The sequence below is a fragment of the Cnephaeus nilssonii genome (genome assembly GCF_951640355.1).
Source record: "Cnephaeus nilssonii genome assembly, chromosome: 3".
NCBI classification, from domain to species: domain Eukaryota; kingdom Metazoa; phylum Chordata; class Mammalia; order Chiroptera; family Vespertilionidae; genus Cnephaeus; species Cnephaeus nilssonii.
Genome location: NC_137074.1, coordinates 31,192,969 through 31,210,344, shown reverse-complemented (window position 1 = coordinate 31,210,344; position 17,376 = coordinate 31,192,969). Strand labels below are relative to the sequence as shown.

Here is a 17,376-nt window from a genome sequence, read left to right as displayed (position 1 = left end):
TCCATGTTTCTCACATCAATGTTTGCCTCTCTTTCTCTCTCTTCCTCTCTCTCTAAAATCAATAAACATGTGCTCAGTGAGGATTACAAAAAAAGGTCAATTCTCATTATTCACTGATTCCATATTTGTGTATTTTCCTACTCGCTAAAGTTATTTGCAACCTCAAAATCAATACTCTAGCTGCTTTGGCCGTCATTCATGGTCATGCACAGAGCAGTGAAAGATTTGCGTCATACAACACACGTTTTCCCGGCTGAGGTCAAACAAGGCGATGCTCTGCTTTCTTGTTTCCGTGGTCAAACAGTAAAGTATTTTTCAATGCCACTTTTTCATATATATATTTTTTTACTATTGTTGGTGACTTGACTGTTTAAAATGGCTCCCATGGCCTGGCTGTCATGACTTAGAGGTTGAGCATCACCCCATGAACCAGGAGGTCACGGTTTGATTCTGGGTCAAGGCACATGCCTGGGTTTGATCCCCAGTGTGGCGCATGCAGGACGCAGCCGATCAATGATTCTTTCTCATTACTGATGTTTCTATCTCTCTCTCACTCCCCTTTCCTCTCTGAAATCAATAAAAATATATTTTTAAAAATATAAGTAAATAAATAAAATGGCCCCCCCATAGTGCTGTAGTGTTGTCCAGTGTTTATAAGCACAAGAAGGCTGTGATGTGCCTTACAGAGAAAATGCATATAATTAGATAAGCCTCCTTTGGGCAGGAAATATAGTGCTGTTGGTTATGAGTTAAATGTTAATGAATTAATATATATTAAATAAGGTTTTTAGACAGAAACACACATAAAACAAGATTATATATTGGTCAGTTGATGAAAATGTTGTTACCAGACGCTCACAAGAACCTAAATCTATATTTCCCCTAGGAGCAATGGTTCAGTATTTATTGATTTAGCGTCCCAGTGACTTCACTAAAATTGACTATATTGCCAGATCATTTGATTCCATATCCAAATCTTACGTGAATGCAGTATATGGTGGTATTTAAAGCAGTGATTGCAGAGCCAAAGAGCCAATCTTGGCTTTCTGACTTGCTAGCTGTGTGATTTGGGGAAATTAACTTTTCTCTGCTATTTTCCACACCTAAAAATGTAGATCAAAGAATAGTTGTGAATGATTACCAGGGGCTGGATTTGGGGGAGGGGACTGACCAAAAAAGGCAGGAGGAAACTTTTAGAATGAGGTAAATATTCTGTATCTTGATTATAGTGGTAATAACGCCTATGTTCTTTGAAGAATGCCTATGTTCTTCAAAACTCATAATTAAAAAAGGTACATTTTACTTTAAGTTACAACTTAAAAAATCTGAGGTTTAAAACAGTTACAATCAAGGTCAAGATTAAAGGAATAATACACAGAAAACATTTACTGTATCTCCTGCTTACATACTCTTTAAACTTTAGCAATCATTCTAGTAACAATAGACAAGAAAAGGTTAGGTGGTGTAAGGAAAAGCATGAACTAGGATTACTAATCTGGCTCTTTCTATATTAGCTCAAGGCTGAGCTCTGTACAGGAGTTCACTTGCTCATTGTAAAGGTTAAGTTAGACGATATGTGTGAAATACCTGTGAAAACTGTAGAGCCACAGAGGAAGTGTGAGAAATGGGACAATTCCTGAGAGCAAAGCAGTATCACAGGGCTACATAAACTGGGGTGTGGAGGTCACCCTTTCCAAGGTAAGAAAATGTGGTGCGTTGTGAAAAGGGGAGCACATCTCCTTTAACAGCTGTTGGTCCTTAAGCCTATATATGTCCCTATTGGCTCCAGGTCGATTTTGAAGGCAACCCAGCTGCCCTAAAGAGGTATGGACGTGCCTCTCCATGGAATGCCGACGCCAGGAAGAAGAGATGAGCGTGGCAGAACCCCTTTCTGGACTGGACAACGTGGTAGGAGTCAGGGAGCATCCACTTCTACAACTTCCCGACAGCCTCTGGAGGAAGGAGGGAGTGAGGCCATCTCACCGCCGCATTTTACTTCAAGGACGTCTTAGGAGTTCCCACCCCTGCGTGCGCGGCTGCCTCCAGCGGGGCACCCAGGGGCGGTCGCTGCCACAAACTCATCAGGGGAGGCTGAGGTCCCAGGAGGAGCCCGCAGTGCTGAGCTGGGCAATAAAATACTGCATTTCGGCTCTTCTTCGAGGAACAGCATGGGCTTGACTAGCAAGCAGGGCCAACGTTTGAATCCAACTTTGAAATCCCAATCCCGCGGGACCCCGTGGAATTTGCTCAGCCTCTAGAGGTCGGACAGCCGTCACGCGACAACAGACACGCCCCGGAGGGCTGGGTCCACCCGGCACGTGGTTTGGCTCCCGTTAACTTCGACTGAAACCCCAACGCAACGAACCTAAAAGTTTGGGGGAGCAAGTTTCCTTGCCGGCGGAGTTTCCTCTCAGCAACCAGCCTCCAGAAAGTGCTCGGCACGCCGGAAGTGCACTAATCCGCAGCACGTGGGGTTGCCAGGGCGCTCTTCACGTGACTGGGCGGGGCCTCGGGAAGCTTGTAGCCAATGGGAGCCCGAGGGGGGCCGTGCCTGTGACGCGCCGGACCTATCCCGGAAGTGGGGCTGGGGTGGGGGCGGGAAAGGGCGGGAGGCCGGGGTGTGGAAAGTGTGGCGGCCCCGCCCCGTGTCTTGGAACTGCCGCGGCCGCCACCGCTGCCTCCGCTGCAGCTTGTAGGGGACCCGCGCCGGTGCGCAGAGGAAAGGCGCTCATTCTTTGCTGAAAGGTGAAAACGGGGAAAAACCGGTAGGGCTGGGACCGGAGCCAGGCAGGGGAAGGCGGCCGGAGCCGAGTCCTAACGAGCGAAGGAGGAAGGATATCGATGGGGGGGAACCGAGGCGAGCGCGGGACCCGCCGGAGCGAAGGCCCCTGTGGGGCTGGGCCGGACTGGGGATGCCCCCCGGACAAGGGGGCGCCTGAGAGACGGGGGCTACCGCGCCGGGGCCCGGAGGCGGAGTGCAATGCTGGAGGGTTGGGCGCTGCTGGTCGGGTCCTGTTCTCCCCATTCTCCGCGGGGGCGTGCGGCCTGGGCTGGGTCCCCGCAGCGGAGATCAGGGCGGCGGCGGCGGAGGGCCGGGTGGTGGTGCGGCGCGGTGCGGAAAGGTCGCCGGGTTCTCCCGCGGTGGGACGACCGACCGGGCTGGGCTTGGCTGCTCCCTGCGCGAGGGAGCGCCCAGGGGGGCATTCCCCACGCCCGCGAGCTCCTCTGCGACTTCCCACCCACCTCCCGACCGGTGGGTGGAAAAGTTTGCAGAGGCCGGAGTTAGAAAGTGTCCCCTGTTCTTGGGTGGGTATTCCAGGAATGCAAACAATGACACATCTGCGATGCTTGGCACGGAACGCGTCCTAACTGAGATGTTTCCTCACCTGGGTGCCCGTTGTTAAAAAGCAAACACAAACTTTTTGCGCAGTTCCTTGGAAAAGCGACCATCTCCCCCAGCCCACCCATGGCGGATGAAATTGATTTCACGACCGGCGATGCTGGGGCTTCCAGCACATACCCTATGCAGTGCTCGGCCCTGCGCAAAAACGGCTTCGTGGTGCTCAAGGGACGACCATGCAAAATAGTCGAGATGTCAACTTCCAAAACTGGAAAGCACGGTCATGCCAAGGTGGGTGCCCTTGCAGGTCTGTTTTCGCGTTGAGATTTTTTATCATCTATTACAGCACATGAGGCTTCTATACTTACAACTTTGTAATAAGCACTTTTTTTTTCCTTCCCACAATTCCTGGGAGATCTGCTATTACTTTGAATACTGAAAAGTAGCATTTCCTTCTTGGGCCCTTATAACGTTTCATTGATTGGGAATTGAAACTTTCCCAGTGACTTAGAAGATCTGTTCAGTTTACAAATGAGAAAACCCGTTCCAACATAATTCTAAAACCTGACTTCATATGCCCTCTATTAATTTAATGACTGGGCTGCATATGATTCGGGTCTTGATATATCATGATACCGTTCAGTTGCTCACTGCTTCTCAATTTTATGGCTACTATCTTTTTTTTTAAAGACAGTAAAATTAGATGACCTTGGAAGGAGAAAGAATCTGTCATCATCAGCGCTGATATTGTGCTCTTGTGTATGTAATGAGTGATATACTTGGCAAAGTTTAAACAGGTTTTCTGTTCTCCCTTCTCTGTCAGGTCCACCTTGTTGGAATTGATATTTTCACGGGCAAAAAATATGAAGATATTTGCCCTTCTACTCACAATATGGATGTTCCAAATATTAAGAGAAATGACTACCAAGTAAGTCCCAATTGCCTTTAGAATGCTGCTTGTTTCTCACAGGTGTAAATATCAATTGTAATTTATCAAAAACCAGGAATAGTTTTGGAGGTTTTTCACATGAATTATTAGGCACCATTTATACTAGAAATTGGAGAGATAATGCCATTTAACAGTTATACCTTATCTAGAATTATTGCTAGTTTGCTATTTTAACTTTCTTGCATTTTTAAAAAGTTGAAAACTTCTTATTTCTCAGACTAAGTGATTGTATATTGTGACTGAATAGGTTTAATTTTTAGTAAAATCACTGTTCTGTTTGTAAAATATTTCAAATTTATGTAACTCCCTCCCAGATGCCTTATTTCTTTTCACTTATCAGACCTAATATTTTCAAGAAATTACTGGAATTCATGTTTCACCAACCAACTTTGTGTATTAATGAAATATGAGTCAGAAGTTGGTATTCTTAAAAAGGGAAATAAGTTGACATCCTTAAATATAAAGGATAAAATACATAATCACTGAATATGGTGAAGAAAATACAAAAATATATAGTTGTTTTATTTATATTCAGTGACCATGCTGTGACCTTTTGTTAAATTACAGGTATAAACTTCAAGCTTTAGTTCCAATTATACATTTGGATAGGTCAAGTTTAATGATAGCATTTGTTGTTTGGAGTATTGCTAGTAACCAAACCACTGACCTCATAGGATGTGGAAGCTCAGATTAATCATAACTAAAGTCTTTCTTGGAAGTCTTCAATTTCTGTTATCAAGCATACCATATATAGAACTCTCTTCTGTTCATTTTATATAGTGAGAAATAAAAGTTCACACTGTGACACTTAGATTTGTTTTATCCAGTTTAAACTGCTTTCTTTCTATACCTTTTATTGTATTGCATAATTTTTGCTGTTGTTAATCCTCACCCGAGGATATTTTTCCATTGATATTTAAAGAGAGTGGAAGGGAGGAAGAGAGACACAGAGAGAAACATCAATGTGAGAGAGATACATCGATTGGTTGCCTCCGGCCAACCGGGCCTGGGATTGAGCCTGCAACCGAGGTTTGTGCCCTAGACTAGAATTGAACCGGAGACCCTTTAGTCCTCGAGCTGATGCTCTATCCACTGAGCCAAACTGGCTAGGGCATTGTATTATACAATTTTTTAAAAATGTCACCATCAACTGCAATTAACCAGTGATTTCCTTTTACTCTTTGTCCACATGTCAACATATTTTTACATAGTTTGAATCTAGTAAGCAGTCTTATATTTACATTTCCCCACTTATCATAAGTGTTTTATAGGTAGCTTCAGATGCTTTGTAAAATTTTGAATTGTCTTAGTATAATAATAGTAAATTTTTTTTATGTTGTTTCTTTATTTTTTTAGTCAGGTAGGTCTGGATATGGATCCAGTACTGCTTTCTAACTGGATGATGTTGGATAAATTATGAAACCTCTCTGAACTTTAGTCTTCCCATCTACAAAAGAGGGATAATGTGAAGGTTAAATTAGACATTGTATTCCATAATTACCTAAGAGATATACACCCAAAAGTAGTTCTTTTCTGCTCTCCCTTTTTCTATATAAAAATTTCATGTAACCATTCCATTATTCTTAAAGCACCTAATTTAGACATATAATAGGTACTCAATAAACATTTGTTAAATGCATATCTAATTATTCATTGAGATGAGGATAGTGCCATCTAAGGCTAAGCTTAGAATTTTGCCAACAGTGGATTTCAGTTATTTGATATTCATTATATTTATTACTATGCATTCAACATAGAAGGCTTTTGCCTTTGAGTAGTTCAGAAAGATGGCATCAGTAGTTCACATAATTTCTATTGTGATGAAAAGAGCCAGTCATAGATTGGAACTCAAGATTTAACATCAAGGAAAAATTTGGTGTGGGTCTTATTTTGGGCTATAGCAGGACCCATACTAGGATGAGGGGAATGAGGTGAGTGAATCCCTTCCCTAGAGCACAAAATTTAAATAAAGATAGGATAAGCAACAATGTCAAGCCACACTGGAGCCTAAGGCAAAAGGTAAAATCACTAATTCTGATTCTTTTATTTTTTTTTTTTGATATTTTGTTCATCATGGAATTTTTTGCATTAATTCTAATTTATAAAAACACCGCATTGCCCAACCGGCATGGCTCAGTGGTTGAGCATCGGTCATGGTTCATTCCTGGTCAGGGCACATGCCCACGTTGCAGGCTGGATCCCCAGTGTGGGGCATGCAGGAAGCTGTCGATCAATGATACTCTGATCATTGGTGTAGCTATCTCTCTTCCTCTCCTTTCCTCTCTGAAATCAATAAAAATATATTTCAAAAAACACCACATTAGCCCAGCCAGTGTAGCTCAGTGGTTGAGCATCGACCTATGAACCAGGAGGTTACGGTTCAATTCCCACTCAAGGCACATGCCCTGGTTTGCAGGCTTAACCCCACTGGAGGTCGTGCAGGAGGCAGCCAATCAATGTTTCTCTTTCATCATTGATGTTTCTATCTCTATCTCTCCCTTCCTCTCTGAAATGAATAAAAATATATTTAAAAAACAAAAAAGCCACTACATTAAAATATTTATTTGATCACTGATGTTTCTTTTTGGCACCACCTTAAATTTTGCACCCAAGACAAGTGCCTCACTTGCCTCACTCTAGTCCTAGCCTTTGGTATGTAGCTTGGAAAAGAGAATGACTCAAGCCAGACAAATCCTTGCTTTGGCACTTACTGTGTGACATTGGTTGGCAAGTTACTTAACCTCTTGCCTTCCTTTATTTATAAAATGGGGATAAGAATAATGAACACCTCATGGGATTGCTGTGAAGTTTAATTAGTCAATACTTAGAATAGTGCCTTGCAGAATATGTACTCAGTGATCACATCTTTCTTTATCAAGTCACTGTAGAATATTTATTTCTTTTCATTTTAAAAAATTAACTCTGTAAGCCTTCCCAATTATAGTTATTGTGCTATTCAAGTGCCTTGATTAAATGTCTACTTTTATTATTTGGCTACATGTATTCCTTTATATTTGCTTTATTTGGTATTTCAAGCGGAATTTGGCAGTCAGCTAAAGTGAAATATGTATGTGTGTATATATATTCGTTATAATAAGTAAAAAGTAAACCTTTGTTTAGGAAAAGAAATGTATTAATATTTACAATTTTAACTTTATATATTTTAAAATAAGTTCAGAATGAAAGAATAATTGTTTCCTGACTTTTCTGTCTTTTTTTTTTTTTTTTTTTTGCCATAGCACTCTATAAAGAGAAACTTTCCTTAATCAACTTTGGTTGTTTGTTTACCCTATGGTACCGTATATAATAGGAAAGGCAATATAAATGCTTGGTTCTTTTCCTTTAATTACCGGTTTTCAAAATGAGTTGGTTCCATAGTATTCACTGAATATAATCAATCAAATGTGTTTTTCACTATGAACTTTAAACATATTTGTATTTCAATTCATTGTAGTTATTATCCTTATCAGTTCTCAAACTATTCTCTCTTTGGCCAGGGGGCTCTTATTCAGGAAAGCTTCAGCGAGTCTCTTTAATATAGGGCTAGTGGTCCTTGGTAGCACCATGCTTTCTAGTGTAAATGGTGGCTCCAGATTCATCTTGTAGACTTCCTGCTCTGGACCTGGAATTATTCATTTTTCCAAGGAACCCTATGGAGAGAAATAGCACCATACATTAGATTCTTTTAGTAAGAAAAATAAACACAAATACTGGTACCAGTATTTTGAGGACATAATATTTCATTTGTTAGCAGCTTGATACACCACTATTACAAGTTTTCCGACCCTATTCTCTCCCATCTGCCTGCTTGCTAATAACAAATAATTATATACTCTTTCTACCCCACTCCAAAAAAATGGTTCAAAACATTTTAAATTTATCACATGAGTAGATTAAAGATGGAAGGAAATATTTAGAATTGACTTATAACTGCCTCCTCACTATCCTTCCTTCTAACTCTATAGCATCAAAGAGGACTTTGAGAGAAGATGGGGAAAAATTGCACCAAAATATGCTTAAAACTCAACATGGACACCCTTATCTTTTTGTTGTTGTTATTGCAAATTTTTTTAAAAAGGGAAAATTCTATCTTTAGAGTGGAAAAATCTGGCAGCTACTCCTTTAGCCAAGTGATCAAAGTTAATCTCACAAGTAATAACACAAATTGAAATCATCTGCCTTCTGATGTGATCTTCTGAGGACACATCACTTATGTAGTATTCCTTCCAAAAATGCATTATCTGAATCATGAGGAACCTTCTATAATACAGTCAATCTGTGCTCTCCAAAATCATCAATGTCAGAAAAGACAAGGGTAAGGAATTGTTGAATTTCAAGGAGACTGAGCTGATATGATCCTAGAGTTGGGAGGAAAAATGTCTATCAAAGGCAATATTGGGACAATTGGCAAATTTGACTGTGGACTATATATTGAATAATATTTTAGCAATGTTGACTTTCCGGATTTTGAAGATTAAACTGGTTATATAAGAGTATGTCCTTGTTCTTAGGAGAAACATAGTGAAGTATTTATTGCTAAAGAGTCCTGTGTGAAACATATTCTCAGATGGTTCAGTAAAAGTAAGAAAAGAATAGGAATGTATAATATTTATTTTATATACTCTATATATACAGAGAAAAATGAATGTGTGGTTAAATGTTAACAATGGATGAATTTAGGTAAAAGATATGTGATTTTTCTAACTTTTCTGTATGTTAAAAAAATTTTAGTCCAGCCGTTGTGGCTCAGTTGTTGAGCATTGACCTATGAACCTATGATGGCTCAATTCCCAGTCAGGGCACATACCCAGAGGGTGGGCTCGATCCCCAGTGGGGGGCATGCAGGAGGCAGCTGATCAATGATTCTCTCTCATCATTGATGTTTCTATCTACCCCTCTTCTTTCCTATCTGAAATCAATAAAAATATATTTTAAAAAAATTAAATAACTTATATAAGAAAGATAAAATAATTCCTTTTCATTATTTAATTTTTTTCTATAGCTGTTTTCTTAAGTTTTTAATTATATTTCATAAAGCAGTTTATTTTAATAAGATATTTAGTATATAAATATATTTTTACATTTTGTCTTGTGTTTATATATTTTTATATTTGAAATGCTTTATTTTTCATCCTAGTATTTTATGAATTCTTGGCAAAAAATAAAGTACAACCATTATATAAATACATATCAAAATACCAGTATTATTATTAGGCTTCTATATTTCAGTCACTAATGGCAGTGGGAATCTTTAAATCTTGAAATCGACAAGTTCCACTTCAGGGAATTGCTAAAAGAATGAAAATAAAAAAGATCTGCCTTGTAAGCCTGTAGTTAATTGTTTAAAAATTAAACTTCTACCTCAACCTCCTTATTCCCTGCTCCTCTGTCAACCATCTCACAAATGTTTGAGGGACATAAAGATTAATTAAAAGTGTTTGTGGTTGCTTTGGAAGATGTTTAAGTTTTGTTTTTGTGTTTGAGATTTTAGATGTGTAAAACTGATATCTCCTGCGGTCCTTGGGGTTAGTGTAGAAAGTCATAGCTAGCTTTGGTAGTGCCATAGAGGAGAGGTTTGAAACTCTACCCCTACAGTGTGATGTGTTATAGTAGTGAAAGGGGTCCAGAACCATGTCTTTAATACCTTCTGTGTATGTTAATGTTAACATCTAGTATTCAGGGTGGTTGCCTTCTATAAATTCTGTTAGAGTTCTAGGCGCACTCATGGTATACCAGTACATGCTTTTAGAATAATGAATACAACCTGGCTGTTTCCTCATGCCTATAATAAAAGAAATCTATACTAATAAAAAGGTAATATGCTAATTAGACTGGGAGACCTTCTGGACGACTTCAGGTGATTAATGGTGGAGCGCAGGCCAGGTGGGAAACACCTGCCTCTGCTCTGCCATTGATTCCAGAGCCCCAGCAGGGTGGCCAGCGCCTCAGTGTGGGTGGGGATCAATGGTGAGCCCAGGCCTGGTGGGCAGGGCCTCCCTGTGGGCAGGGATTAATGGCGGAACCCAGGCCAGGTGGGAAGGGCCTCCCTCTGCTCTGCCATTGATCACAGAGCCTAAGCCTGGTGGGCAGGGATTAATGGCGGAGCACAGGCCTGGTAGGAAATGCCTGCCTCTGCTCTGCCATTGATCTCAGAGCCCCAGCAGGGTGGGCAGGCTGGCGGGGGGGGGGGGGGGGGGGGGGGAGGGGTGGCGGGGGGGGAGATGGGGCAGTTGGGGGCAATCAGGCCAACAAGGGCGGGGTGGGGGAGTTGGGGGCGAGAAGGCCAGCGGGGGGCGAGCAGGCCAGCAGGCAGAGTGGTTAGGGGCGATCAGACAGGCAGGCAGGTGAGCGGTGAGGAGCCAGCGGTCCCGGATTGCTAGAGGGATGTCCCATATTGAAGAGGGTACAGGCCGGGCTGAGGGACAAACCCCCCCCCCATGCATGAATTTCATGCACCGGGCCACTAGTTCAGTTATATCAAAACTGTGGCTTCTTGCAAATTAGGTTGATACCTGAGTTTGTTTCATTTTGTTATCAACAGTCAGTGTTTGTCTTTCTTTAAAAATCTGGTGGTATTAAGCAGTGAGTTGGAGACTAAAATTTTTCCACTTTGTTCATAATCAAACTAAAATACACATTGTTTGTAATTGTGAAAAACTAACCTTCATTCCCATCAATGGGAAAATGATTAAATCAGTTACAGTGTATCTATGCAGTTGTAAAGTGGTTAAAGGGACTAAGGTAGGTCCATATTTTTCAATTTGGAAAGATTTCTAAGATATGTTATTAAGTGAAAATAACTTGCTGAAAAATACTTGTACTATTTATGTTTCTTTAAATAATTATATTTATAGTGTGTACATAAATGTAAGTGCTTCAGGGTACATTATAAATAAGCCTAAACTATTTAATAATGCAGAGACTTGGGCACAGGGAAAGTGCAGGGAGGAGTGAATTTACACTTTTAGTCTATACATATTTTATAGTTTTATGTGTCTAACATTTTTTAAGCATGAAGAATATATTAATGTATTACTATGTACTTATACTAATTAATGTGGATTGCAACTTTATGTAAACATTACAAAGGAGTGAATATAATCTCATCGGTGCAAATATAATTCCTCTCAATAGCTGATATGCATTCAGGATGGTTACCTTTCCCTGCTGACAGAAACTGGTGAAGTTCGTGAGGATCTAAAGCTGCCAGAAGGTGAACTAGGCAAAGAAATAGAAGGAAAATACAATGCAGGTGAAGATGTCCAGGTAAAGACCTATGGGAGGATTATTTTTTAAAACTATTTTATAAAAATTTGGCTTCATCTAGTTTGCATAAAATACTTACATGAAGGTAGTTTTTAAATACTGCAAATATGTTGAAAATGATGTCTATAAAGCAGTTTTCCTATAATATCCTTAAAGACCCATTACCTAAGAAAGTATCAAAGTTAAATTTTTTGCTACATAGACATTGTCCCCCTCAAATTTGTTTTAAACATCAATATGTGAGCTATTTGTTTTTAGTATGAGAAACAATGTTATGGGAATACATAACATCCAGTAAGTATTGAAACATTTATAGCTCTTATTCTCCCTGTTCCCTGGAGAATTTACAATTTGAGAAATTTCTAAAAACTACAATTTGAGAAATTTCTCCTTGGGAACTATAAAGAAAGGAGATTATTTGATCTTTCCAAAGTTAATATGTATAAAATATCCAGGAATAATGAATTAAACATATCTTATATATGTCTTGCCTTCTGAAGAACTTTTGCTTTCATTTTTCCTTTTAGGTGTCTGTCATGTGTGCAATGAGTGAAGAATATGCTGTAGCCATAAAGCCCTGCAAATAAATGGGAGCATCAGGCATGACAAACTGTTTAGGTCTGAATCAACTACAGATCTCAAGTTTGGTTCTAAGTTGCCACCAAAGCTATGGCCTTCAGAAGCAACCTCATTTATCTTTTAATTGTTTTGAAATTGTGCTGAGTTAGTTTTGCACGCAATTAGTAATTTAAAAAAATAATCACGATGTATAATTCTTTTTTTTTTGTAGGTATTTTTTTATAACATTCCTGTGGTTGTCAGTATGTGAGTCCAAGGAACAGTCCAAGAAATCCACAGATGTGATTTGAGTATATCATTCGTGAATTTTAGTTAAGTGATAAATAAACCAGGGTTTTAAATCAAACAATGTAGCATCCAGTGGTATCGAAGTACCACATTTAAGTTGAATTGTGCTGTATTAATTTTAGACCTAACATATAGAGTAAGTAGATAATGGATTGGAATTGTCACAATTTCAGCTGATGTGTGGCAAGCACAAATTCTTAAACAAAAATCATGTTATCAAAAAGTGGCAGTGCATTACCCTGTATTATCTTGGTCTTACTGTTCTTTGCCAAACTGTTGGCCGACTTAATATAACCTTATATATGGTGATTTTTATACCTGCTGTGGTTGACAGAGAGGCAGTAAACTATTGGGTAACTATTAGAAAATCATATTGTAAAGAAGACATAGGGACAGTGGCAAAATGGGTTGGTTAAAGCTATAGTGTTTTAATTGAGGCCTTTGTAATCAGAAAGCTTCTAGTTGTACTTTTGCTTTCAACTGTTGGTCTCTCTCTCTCTCTCTCTCTCTCTCTCTTTCTCTCTCTCTCTCTCCTCTCTCTGTATTTAAAGTAGTGACTTGCTTTGTAAAGTACTATGCAGTGCTTTTAATTATGTTGATAAATATTATTTATAGTAGTCATTCCTTTCCAAGCATTTGTAAGTAGACGTTTTTAACCTCAAAATATTTATGTCAGACAAAAACTGGAAATTCTAACTTCAAATTGACTTGAAACATTTGTTAAATTTATGTGCATTTTTTTCTAGAATGAAATGAAAATGAATTATGGAAGAAAAGTTACTTTATGTGACAATCATTAAGAAGTACTTATATGTATTTTTTCTGATTGTCACGTGATTTAATTCAGTTACTCATGTGAAATATAACTAGGAAGAAATTCTGTAAAACTGAATTATTTTAAAAAGTGTTTTAGGTGACTGCTACATTTCTATTCACATACACCTTATTTCCAGAATTCTAAACATTGTCATAGGGTTTGTGAGGACCTTTGACTCAGTAACCATTATATTGGAGTGAAACTCAGAACAAAATTACTGTTTCAGAATACCTCCATTCTCTATGACTGATTATGAGACCTCTCCCATCATGCCTTGACTTACACAAGGCCTTTATTCCTATCATCTTGAAGAAAATATGTGATACTGCAACTAATTTAATCAGTGGCTGGAAATAGCATTAAAAACAAAAGATCCCAAAGTTTTAGTTGCTTAATTTGCTCATACTTTTAAATCTTGTGTTAGCCTCAGCAAACCCATTTGGAGAAGAAGCAAGATACTTTAAAGAAATGCAAAGAGAATTCTAAAGCACAAGAAATATTGAGGTTGCAAATTAATCATTTTCACTGCAGCATTTTAACTTTTGCCCATCTAAAGCACAATTAGGAATTAGACTAAATTCTTTCCAGTATTCCATTTCAGTATCTACTACATACTGCTCTCGTTTTTTAGTATTTTATAATGTGTATCTTATTTGCTACTGGTTAGCATTATTACCCACAGGAATTCTATAAAGTTATCCAGCTGTGCTGCTTGCTGGTCATGCATATGACCCCAGTTAACCATACTAGTTCTGGTTTGTATTAATTCTGGGTCAGCATGCCTTTGTTCTTCCTAACTTGTCAAACTTCACATAAATATATTTTCAATTGCAAGGTAAGTATATGTAAATTATAATAATGCATCTCTATCTTCATACTTTGAATGGCAAAAGCTATTTATGCACAAATAATTCATTTTAAGTACTATAAAGAAGTGTAAATACTTTTCTGACATGTAAGTATAGATTTTAAAGATATGGGACTGTTTATTTTCACATAAGTCAATATGTTTCTCTAGAACAAAATATTTCATTTAGTAAAGCTTTGTAAATTGTATTAAAAAGAAGCAAGGAAACATTTTTTAACATAAAACAGAAGTGACTTCATTCTTTTTTGACATCAGAGATGTTAAAAGTTGATTCCTAGTGTTTGTTGTACTTTTTTTCAGTGAATGGTAAATATCACAAGCACTATATATGAAATGTAGACTGTCATGTTGATAAGGTTATACAGTGATACACCATGTTTGTCTTCAGGCATTTCACCAGTTTATACACAACAGCAATTTTCGACCTTGTATCATCTCATGGCACACATACACTAATTACTAAAATTCTGCAGCACGCCAAAAAATATATTTTTGCTGACCTGGTTTAAAAAAAGTATAATTTTGATTCATTCACAACCGACAGCTATTGTTGTGTTGGCTACTGTCATTTTTTTCATTTGACAATCTAATAAGGGAAAAGTGGTCAGTGCCCCTGACCAAATAGTCGAGTATTGCATGTTTTAAAAGTTCTTGTGACACACTGGTTGAAGATCGCTGATATACAATATTATATTAACAAGTGGAATATGTGTTTCTAGAACATTTTATTTTTACTGTGAAGACTTTGTTGTACCTTATTTGCTATAAAGTTGTATATCCTCTGAAATAGATCAAATCTTTGCTAGTTTGACTTAGCATTCGCATCATAACATAATTATGATGTTTCTTTCCTGCTCCCTTCCAAGGGCTGTCAGTCACTTGAAATTGTTGCTAACCAAGCTCTTGAATCAGTTTCCACTGATGATACAAAATTCCTTACCAATGCTTTATAACAGTTACCAAAACTCTGCTGCAGCCAGAGCATGATATATCATTAACAGATGCTGCAATAAAATGTTTAGTCTATAAAATTAGGGACACAGTGTTTCATTATTATAGCACAATGTGTGCGCATGTGCACACACAGCTTTGTATGTTTTTTTTACAAAGTCCAATTCTTAAAAGTACTGTAGTATGGTAGTGCCTCAAATGTTGTTTTTGTTTTTTAATTTACGACTTTCTTGGAATTTGTTTTTGGACTTTTAAGGTTTCTCAATTAGATTATTTCTAGTTGAGCTGTAATTTGAATGCATTGTTCTCAGGGCTGTTTGTGCTAAGAGTTCAAGTTTCATTATTTTAAAGATAACTGCCTAAAAATATATTGCAGACTTTTCCCAAATTGTAATACATACAAATAAAAAAAATCCTTAATATCAACATACTTAAACTACATGCTAAATATTCAAGGAAAAATGGGGACATTAGTGACAACTATACTGGAATTTTGCCATATATATATTTTTTTCATTTTAGAATACAGTTTGATAGTCTTATCTTAGAACCCTATCCTTAATGATACATCTGAAAACATTTCTTTAGTATGGACCCCAAAGATAGTTTCAGTCAGACATTGATGTAGTTAGTGGTTCTCAAACATATTTAGGGACAACAGATCAAAATTCATAATGTTTGTTTAGGTACACATTAAAATGTTTACATACTGCATTGTATTATATGAACTAGGAACAGATTTACTATGAGAAAATATGGCTCTTAAGAAGTATAAGAGCAAACTATAAGTATATTTCCATAATTAGTACATTAAACTGTCCAATGGCTTAAAATTTTCTATCATTTAGGCATAATATTTCAGTTTTCAAGCCCTTTTTCTCCTAGTATTCAGACAAGTAGTAGGCAACAAAGCCTGAAGAGAAATTTATTGTGGAAAATTTTTAAATTGAGAAAATTCAATTTATTACCTTTAATCTATTAAATGTTTTCTTTCTGAATTGGGTATCATTATTGGATTTTAGCAGGGAACATTTGGATTTAGCTTACAGAACACAGATGTTCTGTGGGAAGGAACACGACTTGAAGTTATTATATAATTTAATATTTTTCCATTAGATAAATATCTGGACATCAATTTAACCACCAAGTGAAGTCAAGTGCCTGAAAAGTGCTGTATACATCTAATTCAGACATTTTCCTTCTGTGAAAGATGCATCTAATAGCAATGCATATCCGGCTTCCACCTGCTAGAAACACACTTAGTGCCAAACTTGACCATCCACCACGATTCCTCTCCTTAGAACAAGTTGAAACTATTTTACAATTGAAAGAAATGTTCTTTTATTTATATGAAGTCCCTAAAACTATTTCTTAGTGTTGGTAGACAGGTTTGTCTTAGTTCAAGATTGCACTTTTTAAAAACTCTGGACACTAAACTATGTTCAGTGCTGACTACACAGCTTGTCCTAAGTTATAGTTGTCATCTTTCTTGAGAGGAATTCTTTATTGTTACTATCTACTACAAATAAGCACTCATCCTTTTTACAAAGTGTAATGCAAATTACACTGATTCTACACTAGTATAATGAAAATGACTAGCTCTGTACTCTATGTACTGTTGTCCTCCGCTCCAAAAAGGAGATAGTCAAAATAGTATTGTCTAATCCAATGGCACTTTATTAGTAATACATTCTATTTGTCTTAGGAGTAGGAGAACTCTTGTTTTTACTTATGTTTTAGGAGAACTCTTTGTTTTTACTCATGTTTTAGCTAAAACTTTAAAACTGTAAGAAATGTAGAATGGGTATTATAATAGAGCATTTTACATTTCAAAAGGTAAAATTCAAATGTTAAGTCTTTGGCTGTACTAAAATAATTGTTGAAATTCTTTAAAATGTAGATGGTAAACTTATCAATTATAATTCTTTGTTACATTAAAATATATTTGTTAACTTCATCGGTTATATTAAATAAAAATAAAGTTAACAGCTTGCACTATTGTATATATAGATTTCTAAAAGAAATTTCATACTAGAAAATTGTGTGAATGTGTATACCACTGTTAAAAGAAAGTCTAACTTTTGTATTTATTGTGTTTTTATATTCTAGGTCTTTACTAGAGAGTGGCCCAGCTTTATGGCCTGGAATGTTAATTTCTAAATTTTAGATCCAGATTTAGGTACAATGTTTTTATTTTTAAATTTTTAGTAGCTTTTAAAATATGTAGATAGCCACATGGTTAAAAATTCTACAGGTATATCATCTTCATCCTCCTGTGCATTCTTCCAGACATGAATGCAAGAGAGGTTAATGGTCCT

At 37.5% G+C, this 17,376-nt stretch overlaps 1 protein-coding gene across 1 annotated transcript; it reads left to right on the top strand.

Annotated features, from left to right (window-relative positions):
• The first annotated feature begins 2,612 nt into the window (after positions 1-2,612).
• EIF5A2 (eukaryotic translation initiation factor 5A2) lies at positions 2,613-17,046 on the top strand. Its single transcript, XM_079762893.1, has 5 exons — positions 2,613-2,745; positions 3,431-3,631; positions 4,164-4,268; positions 11,424-11,555; positions 12,083-17,046. The coding sequence occupies exons 2-5, from the start codon at positions 3,467-3,469 to the stop codon at positions 12,140-12,142; spliced, it is 462 nt and encodes a 153-aa protein (XP_079619019.1). The 5' UTR covers positions 2,613-2,745; positions 3,431-3,466; the 3' UTR covers positions 12,143-17,046.
• The last annotated feature ends 330 nt before the right edge of the window (positions 17,047-17,376 follow it).